The sequence below is a fragment of the Cyprinodon variegatus genome, unplaced genomic scaffold (genome assembly GCF_000732505.1).
Source record: "Cyprinodon variegatus isolate N-32 unplaced genomic scaffold, C_variegatus-1.0 Scaffold1337, whole genome shotgun sequence".
Classification (NCBI taxonomy): Eukaryota; Metazoa; Chordata; class Actinopteri; order Cyprinodontiformes; family Cyprinodontidae; genus Cyprinodon; species Cyprinodon variegatus.
The window spans coordinates 117,757-129,032 of NW_015151790.1; the positions used below are offsets into that span (position 1 = coordinate 117,757).

The 11,276-nt window shown below is 38.9% G+C and overlaps 1 protein-coding gene across 3 annotated transcripts in view; it reads right to left on the minus strand.

The window, feature by feature from the left end:
• lrrk2 (leucine-rich repeat kinase 2) overlaps positions 1-11,276 on the minus strand; it is a 78,002-nt gene that overhangs the window by 52,863 nt on the left and 13,863 nt on the right. For 2 of the 3 annotated variants that reach the window (XR_001482146.1, XM_015402343.1), the window contains exons 5-8: positions 7,764-7,898; positions 7,153-7,287; positions 4,704-4,835; positions 2,424-2,543 (exon numbers count right to left, since the gene is read on the minus strand). Coding sequence is in view for 2 of the 3 variants with exons in the window: in XM_015402343.1 (XP_015257829.1) it covers positions 2,424-2,543; positions 4,704-4,835; positions 7,153-7,287; positions 7,764-7,898 (522 nt within the window). In the remaining variant the exon portion in view is untranslated. The remainder of the gene's footprint in view (positions 1-2,423; positions 2,544-4,703; positions 4,836-7,152; positions 7,288-7,763; positions 7,899-11,276) is intronic. The other variant, XM_015402344.1, reaches the window with a different exon arrangement.

The following is an 11,276-nucleotide window of genomic DNA, read 5'->3' on the forward strand; positions in this document are numbered from 1 at the left end:
GCTGTCGCTGTTTTTACAATTTCCTGTAAACTTTATGGTTTTGGACATACGAGGTTTCCGTCCGACAGCGACGAGATCATTTATGTATGGAGAAGAAGTAGGTCTGACTTCCAAAACCACCTGGGGACCCTGCTGGATTACATAATCTGACCAACTTTTATCCTTAAGAAAGTGGTGGACTCTGCCAGAAAATGAAAAGATTGTTGCTAGTGGGTCTTTTAACTGCATGATGATCCAAAACAAATGGCCACGTCACTGCAGGTAACAACTAAATCCTCAAACAGAAGCTGTGCTATGTTAAGTAAACAGAAAGAAAAGGGTGAGAAGACTGATAAACCAGACTAATTGTGGAATTAAATGTGTAATTTAGTCTGGCCCTGATGAATGAGACATCAGAAGATTGTTGATGAAAACAACCCGTTCTCTTTCAAACCATGTCTGTGCCTTTCGGCCAACGCTCTGACCAATGTGTGCAACTGACTGTGACATAGTAAGCACGCCAGCTGGTGGTGGGGTGTAAACAAACAGCCTGTCGGTAAAACGGCGAATACATCCTTCTCAAAAATGAATGAGCGTAGAGCCTCTTCCTGCTCAAGTTTCAACGAAAACCCCAAGTCTAATCCTTCCAAAACTGAGTCAAACGAGAACTGTTCAATAGTTGTTGCTATCTTCCTTGTTGTGTTTTCTCCAGCGTTGCCCAGCTTTATCGTCACGCCCAGAAAACCCCGCCCGCTTTGCATCCAAAAATTTACAAAATCATCTCTGCGTTGTGATTGGCCCACCAGTTCTAGGGCCTGGGACATTGATCAAGGCTAGACCACTTTATTACTAATGAAAGCAGCTCATAACGGTGTCATTGGCTTCTTTTGCATGACAATCAGCTTCTCCACCCCACCTCTATCACCTTATCAGCCAAACTTATCAACCCAGCTTTTCCCTATGCAGTGTTAAACCAAAATGTTCCATCTTCTTTTTATTAACCAATGTAATAGTTTTATTAAACCCCTAATTCACCTAAACTCTGTCCCTGTCCTTTAAGTCTTACAGCAGATCCAAATTTAAACGATATAAGAGAGAATAGAAATATGGAGACACTTTAACCCAACAGGGTGAAGAAAAACTGTACTGTATTTGCAGCGTTTTGGTATAAAAGGGGGTTCACAGGAGGAAACTGTCAGTTCTCCTCCGGACCTCATCCCCATCATAGGGTGGGCAAGAAGGTGACTGTGATGGTTTCTCCCTGCGTTCACGCCTACAGTCACAACCAACAATCTTCCAAGCAGACATGACGCTTAATCTGCTGCAACTTCAAACCTTATTTCTTTCTTTTTATTTATCTTTGTTTTTTTTGGTGGGCAGTAAACAGCAGCTAGGTTAATACCACGATCAAAGAAATATTTCTATGCAGGCCGGGCGCATTGCTGCCTCCCTCAGGACACTGGCTTGAGCATTACGCTGCCGTGCGTTATGCATAAGTTAGGCTGTTGTTGGACAAACAGTAAGCTCTGGACCCGTTATGAATACTCTAAATATACACCCAAACTTGAAAAAATACATAGAAAGTTTAGCGTATGCCAGCGTTTTAGGAGATTCTGGGACGTCAGGCATTCTTTGGCTAAATCAGCAAGGTGTGACAGGGTTACAGAAAGATACAACACCAATGCATGCCAGAGTCCAAGAGCCTTGATCTATGGGATGCTCCACCTTTTATACTAACTGACAGTGAATACTTTCTTAGTAAATACGTGACACAAGAACTATGTGTTTGCCACAAAGGCTTTTATCTGTTTACTGATGTTTTCCTAATTATGTGTAACCTATTGTTAAGTGACTTGTATGTCCTCAGAGGAACAATGTGTTCCAGCTCTCCACCACCCCATTTTCCACAGTTTGCAATGAGTTTGTGGTGATATGTTTTATAAGCCAAGGCTAGACTAAAAAGAAATGTTTAGCACTGTCACCACTTGCAAAATACCCACAAATTTCAGCCTACTAGCCTGCAGGAAATCCACTTAAAACAGACAATAATAAAAAATAAAAAAAAGCCAGATTGAATATTTGTAGGGAACGTTTTTAATTTTTTAATGGAGTGGCAGTCTAGTGGCTAAGGCATAGAGCTTGGTATCCTGAGGTTCTGAGTTTGAGCCCCACTCCCACAGATTGCCACTCTGGGTCCCTGAGCAAGACCCTTAACCCCTGATTGCTCCCCAGGCTCCACACGATGGCAGCCCACTGCTCCCCAAGGGGATGGGTTAAATGCAGAGGTAAATTTCTCCAATGTGAGATCAATAAAGTTAAATTATTATTATTATTTATTAACCTGTAGCTATGCATCAGAGTAATTTTGTTTAGCTGATTATTTGTGTGGACTAACTTCTCAGATATCATTGATTTAAGTATATTCTGTAATCATTTCTCCTCACTCAAGTCAGCCAGGCAGGAGAGTGCAGCGGCTTGCAGGGCAGCGTTATCGGGAAACGTCTGACATGCTCTCAGACAGACTCTCTGGACTCCGTTCAGCACCAGGATGTTGTAGAAACTCTCTGCAGGAAAGAAAAAGTAATACAAAAAGATCTGAGTTAGAAAGAGGCTTCCTTTCACCTCATCAGTCATTAAAAAAAAGACTAGCTTATCAAAGTGAATCAAATTCAAACACTATTGTATTGATTTGATAAGCAATGTTATCTACCTCTGTCAACATGTAGGCAGATACTCCAGTTATTCATCAACAGGGGATAACAGCTCTATCTTTACTGCTTTGCTACTCAGACAACAAAACAACAACGTCTCTAATAGAAAGAATAAATATTTGTACAAACATGATTTTAAATATGAATTAGCTTTTCAAGTCTCTCTATATATTTGAGGTGTTTCTTGTTTCAAGGAACTTTCAAGAACCAATTTCATCTCATTCAAGGACCCTGTGAGGCAGCATGAACCTACCTCTACCACTGAATATGTGGTCAATGAATGATATTATTACAAAGCAAAGTCAATATTAAGAAAATGGATCAGAATTAGAAGTGGACAATAATTCAATTTCTCGTTTTATCAACAGTAGGCTAACAGGAAAGGGTTAATGAGAGAGAGGGAGAGACATGCGGCAAAGGACCACAGGTCGGATTCAAACCCAGGTTTGCTGCGTCGAGGATTAAGGCCTTTATACATAGGTCGTGCGCCATAACTGCTGCACCACCTGCATGCCCTGCACTACTTTTAAGATGTTTTTAACATATTTCAAATATTTTAATATACATTACAGTCTATAATTATGGCAGATTTTATGTAGTTTTGTCCGTTTTATTTTTAAAAGCAAATATTTCTAAACTATTATATTGGAGCAATTTCATAATTTTAATTTTAGCGAAAATGCTTGTTATAAATGTGTACAGGATACAGTTGTAAACATTAATTGAAGACATGCTCTGGTTTATATAATATATAATTTGCCTAGAGGTTAGAGTAGGGCACTTTGAGACGGTTGCAAGTACCAAGTTCGATCCCCACAGCCTCCACTCTGGGTTCCTGAGCAAGACACTTAAACCCACACTGCTCCCCGTGCGCCGCACAGTGGCAGCCCACTGCTCCTCAAGGGGATGGGTTAAATGCAGAGAGGGAATTTCCCCATTGTGGGACAATAAAGGGACTTAGATTTACATTGAAAAATATATCATGATACAAGTTTTGGCCATGTCATCAAGAAAGTTAATTGACTGTAGCCTAGATACTTCTCAACAACACACGGCTGACGAATGAGCAGTAATGCAACATTTAGGCTTAATTAAAAAGCTTGATAAAAGCTACAAACGCTCACTGGGGCAATTTAGAGGTTAATAAATAAAAATCTGTCAAGTCTGAAAGATCAAATTGTACGAAATGATGGATTTGAAAGGAAATTGCCTGAACACATTATTACTCTGTTATAGTTCAATATCCTGCTTATATGAAGTAGAGTCAGTGTAAATTAATGATAAAAAGTTAAAATAATGAACATGTTGTAGTCTGTAGAAAAAAAACTCAACTTCCTTGGGCAAGCGATTTATGCTGACAGTTTTTGCATTTCCTTGGGCTGGCATTACATGCCAGCAGCTCGATGATTGACTCATTGTGAATTTAACTGGGGGTAGACTGCACCCTGGATGCAGGTGATGTTATGTCAACTATGCTGAGTACAAAACACAAAAGAATCAAGTGATGAAAGAATAACAAAACATTCAAGGAGTTTTAAGGATGGCTGTCTTTCCAGGCCCTTTACCTTAATTTGTTTTTGTATTTACAAATTATTTCAAGAAGCCTTGGAAACCCTGTTTGGGCACTCAAATGAGCTTGACCTATCAAAACCTTATAAATCCAGAACAGCATAATCTGGACTTTCTGAAATGGTTTAATGGCACAGAAAGCTTTGTAAATCTAAACGTGTGATTTTAAAGAAATTGGTTTTAAAAAATCTCTAACAAATAAAAATAATTCTAGGAATCTTTGCTGACCTCTAGCAAGAAAATGTCCGTCTCATTTCATCTCAGACAGTGAGACGAAAAAAAAGGTTTTTGTGTGGAAATTTTAAAACAGAAAATTTTTTTTAGGGTAGATGACATGAATCTAACATTGAAATCCAGGCCCAGTGACTAACATTGGCAGAGAAGAACAATTATAAAACGGGGAAAACAAGCCACTCCCTGCTTCCTTGGATGCAGGGCTCTGACCTGAAGTGAACCTCCTCAACAGCAGGCAGGCCACCTCCTGCAGCTCCTCCACCTCAGGGAAGGCATCCATGGCAGAGATGACTATGCTGTAACACCGAGTGCCTCCTGACATCAACACCTCCACGTTACTGGCTGCATAAGAGACACATGTAAGCAATATGCAAGGTAGAGTAGATACTAAGAGAAGATTTCATAACAAACTAACAAGGTGTGAACAGATACAGACTAATCATTCACAAACTTAACCAACATTGATAAAGTGATGCAGTTAAAGCCTGGAAACACCATCCATGATGGTCTCCAGGTTTGAGATAATCCTTGTGACTTAAACTGAGAGGGACACTGTCAACATCAGAGTGGAAAATAAGCTGGAATGGTCCAGAACTGCATGCTAGTAAAAGTTTTAGAAGTGGTGCACCGTTCTGGAAACAACTGCTTAGTGTTATTTTGTACCGCTAACTTCGGCAGACACTTACAGCCAATCTGTGATTGTAGCTCAATCAAGTTTAGCTTCATGTCTGCACAAGCTCAGCAGCTTATTGCTCTCCCAACATCTTATGTGCGCTCAGCTGTCTCTGCCTGGTGACCTAATAAACTATTTAAAGCTAAAAATGACTTGCCCAGTGCAAAAATTATTTTATCTAACTTCCAAAATAGTATTTCTTCCAGTTCACACTTACTTTAATTTCTGCAAGGAATCTACATGATATCCAAAATAATTAAATTATATTTCATGGTTATTTTTGGATATAAACCCATATAAAAAAAAGCACACATACTTTCTTGTATGAGTCTTTCACATAGTTCCTGTTCCTATCTATTCAAATAAGATGTAAATGTTTGCTTGCATAGTCACAAAAAGGTTTTTTTTTTATTCATTTATTCTGGGTATAGCCAAAAAAAGTTACAATCCCTGCATAGTTTCATCTCCATAATGCCAGTAAAGGCTTTTTAATCAACTAAAGGATGTGAAGAAATACTGACAGGGTTTTATTGTTCAATATTTTAAAGCTGGATTTAACAGTACGGAAATGATCACATTTATTCTGACGGTAAAGAATGTGCTTTTTGTTATTTTAAATGAATCAAGTATTTCATAGTAGAGCTAAGAGCTCAAAAATCTAAAATACAAAAGTGTAATTTAGCTGTTTTATATATGGGTTAAACTGGTCTATATCTAAGAAAAATAAAATTTTTGATCTAATATTTTAAAAACACAGACAGGGTGTAAGAAAACAATACCAGCTAGTTATTTTTACATACAGTCCCAGCAAGAATGTAAAACTACTTTCAGCACTGGACATACATGCAATGAAATACAGTAAACCAACATATTCTAGAGTGTGACGGCTAAGTCAATAAATAAGGTTTGTTTGCTCGTATCCTCTCAGTTCCAGACCGCAGCGTCCACCTGCTGCAGTCAACTTAATTACAGCTTCGCCTGACTCGCTGCAATCTTCCTGAATGTTATGGACTCAACCATGTTGATTGCTTGTTAACCTCTAGAGAGCAGTAGTACCGTAGCTCGCCACTAGGAGGAGTGATACTGTGCTAGCGTGGTGTGTAAAGGGCTGGTTATACTCCCGCAGCAGTGTCTTGCAGTGAGCTTGTCGCAGGTATGACGCAGATACTTTTGATTTATGCCCAATATTGAAGCGTTGTCCACGCTATGTTATTCCACGCCACAGGGGCAATCATGAGCTAGCTGTGGGTCTAGATACGGCCGAGGCGGTAAGGAAGTGGGGGCAAGTTTGTACGACAACAGAGGGACGTGAGGGCCCAAAAAAGCGGGGATCCAGGTGGAAAAAGGGTCCCAGTGTTGTTGCACAGGTACCAAAAAGGAAATACGCATAGTGTAGAGCGGATGTAGATTAGAGAAACAAGGTCGTCTGCGTGTGTGTCGCAGTGAACGCAGATACTCTGGTGCACCTCTCCAAAATTGTAGGTGACCGCAGATAGTGCCGCAGAAAGGAGGCCTCTGATTGGTCAAATCTACATCCGATCTACACTATGTTCATTTCCTGTTTGGTACCTTACCGGCTTGTTTTGTTTGTATGACCGCCATAGTGAAAAACGATTCGTGAAGATGGACTAGTTAGAAGAGCGATGTGCGCGCGGACGCTGGGACCCTTTTTCCACCTGGATCCCCGCTCTTTTTCGCCCTCATGTCCCTCTGTTGTCGCAAACTTGCCACTTGCGTTTTCCACTTCCTCACTGCCTCGGTCGAATCTACACCCACAGCTAGTTCGTGATCGTCCCTCTTTATCACGCTTCAAAATTGGGCAGAAATAAAAAATATCTGCCACAAGCTTACTGCAACACACCACTGTAGGAATATAACCAGCCCTTCAGAGGCCTCCTGTCTGCGGCACTGTCTGCAGTCACCTACATTTATGGAGAGGTGCCCCAGAGTGTCTGGTAGTAGTATTAGGAATAATCATGGTCATACCTGGGCCAGCCAGAGGGAGCAACACTTTGATGGCCTGTATGAGAAGCTCAGGGCTGTCAGAGAAGTTCTGCAGAGCTGCAAGAACCACATGGTGGTCCTGGTTTTCCACAAACTCCAGTAGATGATCATCACTCACTAAGAAAGAAAAAAAAGGAACAAATAAATATTCTGTGATTATTAATAAACAGTCATTTACTTTCAGCTCCTATAGATGTAAAAGAATTTCATAAACAGGAGTCCTAACGTTCTTCTACACCTTCAGGTATTTCTAAACAAACAATGGCTCACGACATGGCGTACCATTATAATTTAATAATAAATCATTTCATGTAAATCATCAGTATGCTGACTCAGCACTTTGCAGAAGTGGCCCATTTCTGCAAAACCTCTTCAGGCTCTCATATTTCAGATCAACCTCACAGGTGGGTTCTCACAGTTTTCCAAATAAGACACTTTGCATAAACCAAGCATGTTTCACTCTGGAAAAAGTTCCCGAACTGTTGTGGTTCATTTTAAAGCAAACAAGTTAAGCCACAGTACATTTGAACATCACTTAAATGAGGCCGCGTTTACTCTTTTATCAATATTAAAGGAAAAGCATGCCGTCCCACCTCTGTCCAGCAACAGCTGCAGAGCTTTGCAACCTTGGAACTGGAGCTCCTCATTGGTAGGAAACGTCTTCATCACCTGCACAACCAGACTGAACACATCCTCCTCTTCTTCAAGAACCAGCAGAGGAACTGGATCTGTCCAAAGATGTTACAAGTCAAAGAGCTGTTAGTTGTTAATATGTGCGTCAGAAGGTTATTAAGAGGAGAAAAAAACTTTATTTTAAATTTCATTTAGAAATCAGGTTTCACAGAGTTAAAGAAAAAAAAAATCCTAAAAAAAAAAATCCTAAAAAAAAAAAAAAAAAAAAACCAAAAAAAAAAAAAAAAAAAAATCCTAAAAAAAAAAGAAGAGTAGAAATAGTGGTGTTCCACAAGATCCAGTACTTGGCCCCAATTATTTGGAATGCAGGCAAGACATTAAAACCAATAATGTTTATGATGGATCCGTATGAAACTTAGCAAATTATTAGTAAAAACTTCCTAAATTAATTATTTTTTTCCAGCTTTATTCTTTTCAAATGTTATATTTGAAATATATCTTAATTGTATTTTTTCCAATTAGATTTTCTACAGATATTATATTTTTGCTGTTTTCACTTTTTGTTTTTCAGATCGAGTTTTATTAAATGTATTTTATTCAGAATGTGTTTTACTTATTCCATTCTTTTCACTTTAACCCAAATACCTACACCTGGAAAACGCAATTTGAAAAGTATAACTTTTGAAAAACTTTAACTGAAATAAGTAAAATTGAAAAAATAAGATAAAAAATCTGAAAGACAAGTAAAAAAAAAAAAAAATGAAAAAGATTAAATATAAAGATAAAAACTGTGAAAAAAACAAAAACTGGGGAGCTTCGGGGACGCAGTGGTTAGCGCACATGACCCATGTATAGAGGCCTTAGTCCTCGACGCGGCTGAACCTGGGTTCAAATCCAACCTGTGGTCCTTTGCCGTATGTCTCTCCCCCTCTCTCATACCCCCTCTCATGTCAGCCTACTGTCCAAAAAAAACGAGCCACTAGTGAAAAAAAAAAAAAAAAAAAAACTAAATCTAAAACAAAAAAGTAAACAAGTTGGTCTTAAACCTTTTTTTGAGTAAAACATTTTTCAAAGTTTAATTTCTAGATTGTCTTTTTAAATTCTATTTACAAAACAAATCTATTTTCTTGCAAACATAATGGAAGAAAATCCACTCCATACTGTTCTATCAATCCTCTGAAATCACAGGGAAGACAGACACAAGAAAACTCCAACGATAAGCCTGGAGAATCTCTAGAGATCCATAGCTAAGGTGGGATAGATCCAGGGATTTATTCACCTGCACTTCAAAGGACACAACTTTGAGGACCGTGGTGGTTATGGCCATTGAGCAGAACACACTGTGCCACCAGCTAAACACAGTAGTGGCCGTGTGATACAATGGGAATGCTTTCCGTCAGCCAGACAACAGAAGCTGATCTGTATTGATGAGGAGATGGAAGGAAAAAAGGCTTCAACATCTAGCAGGACCACAAAACTAACCATAGAGCCAGAAAAAAAAGAAGTGGTCAAGAGTAAAGCAGGCCGAGTGAAGGTCCAGACCAAAATCCAGTTCAGAATGTATAGCAAGAAACGCTCCATTTGATCAGATGGACTTTGAGCAATTCTGCAAGAAGGAATGAGCTAAAAATTAAATTGACTCTACTTGTGCAAACATGGTGCCAAGAAATCCTTCCAGACTTCAAGCTGTACTCGCAGCTGAAGGCGGTTTAAGCTAAATCGGCCAAGCATTTGATACCTTGAACAGACCAGTTACGCCACAAAACTTCCACTTTCACAATTCCATAGTTAAGTGCTGAATAAGTCCTGACAATTGAAAACACGACCGTGTAAATTCCCCCGCTGCTTCAGATCATTACATTTAAGTTAAGGCCACTGAGAAGGAAATGATCGTCCAATAAAAAACAAAAAAACACCTGCAAATAAAAACGTAATCAGGAAATTAAACTGAAAAACCTCTTGATCAAAAAACTATTTTGAGAGGAACTTTGCTGCTTTCTCTGAATTTTTTGTTCATTTTTTCAGTTGTTTTTAAACTGATTTGCATTCTTCTCAAACTGCATTTTACTTTAAGGCCAATACAAACACTTGTGCTCAGGCAAAAAAATGTTGCCAATATCCTTGCAGGCCAATAGAAATGCATCTTTGCTCGTCACTCCAGAGGAAAGCCCGCCCCTAGAAGTGAAGAGAATTTGATTTGCAAGAGAAAACTGAAAAGATTCAATAAGAAAAAACATGAGAATCAAATAAGGAAAGAAAAATTGAAATATATTCTAATCTAAAAATAATTGCAAAGTTATTCTCAAGAACTTATGGTGATTAAGCTTTTCAGGGTTTAATTTTTTGGATGACATTTCAATTCCCAAAACCTGTTCTCTGCTTGCAACAGCAGCAAAAAGCCTTCATACTTGTGGATTATTAATATTTACAGATCAGCAAAGACAAATCGTCATGATTAAAAAAAATAGAAAGACTGTTCTGAGAAAGAGTTTAAATTGGTTGCTCTAAAAATAGAGTTAAAGCGTCACATTGGCCCAGAAGAGGGAAGCCCCACATTCCAGGCGTGCAACAAGCTTTGTCACCAGGAAGAACTCGACCAGTGAGATCACTCCTGCACGGCAAGTGAGAACAATTTAAAACTTGTAATCTTCCAAAGGACAAGGAACAGGAAAACAGAGTTTTGTCAGATGGTTCTATGGGCCATCCTTAAAATTATCCTTATTAACTTTAGATTAATTTAACAATCAAACACTTTATTTGAAATATTCTGGTTCTTCTGTTTTATCAGCATGTTTACAGGAATATATTAAGCATATTTGTGAGGTCAGACACTGATGTTGGATGAGAATGCTCAGCTCATGCCTTTTTATTCCAGGTGTGTCTTATCGGGTTGGTAAATACTCTCTGAGCCTTTCTAGTTCTTTCAAAGCAAACTCACTCATTCATGTTTTTGTGGACGTCTGTCTGACGCCTGTCTTTTACTGGACCTAAGGGACAGAGCCAGATCTCTGAACAACCAACCGCCCTGTGTGATTTCACCTGGACTACTGCTTTGTGGCAGAGCTGCTGTCGTTTTATATCCCTTCCGCTTAGTTCTTACTAAAGATAGACCGATACATCTGCCGGCTGGTGTTTGTGGGCTAATATATGTTTTCATCTGTTAAAAAACAAATTAATTAACATTCCTTTTTTGATTAAACTCAGAGTTATGTAACATTTATTATAATTGTGTGATTGTTAATATATAAAAAGAAGAAGAAAAACAATATCTGCTTCAAAACTCTGCCCCCCATGGAAAAAAAAACAAAAAAAGTTATGGGTACGTTTTGCATAAGTTATGAAGCACGCTGAAGCACGCTGGCACACATCGACATACGGTGAGTATGCCAGCGTATTCCATATGTGGGCCATAAGATAAGGCTAAGTTATCAGATCATTGCCATGCGTTAAGTGAATAGGGCTGGGTACCGAAC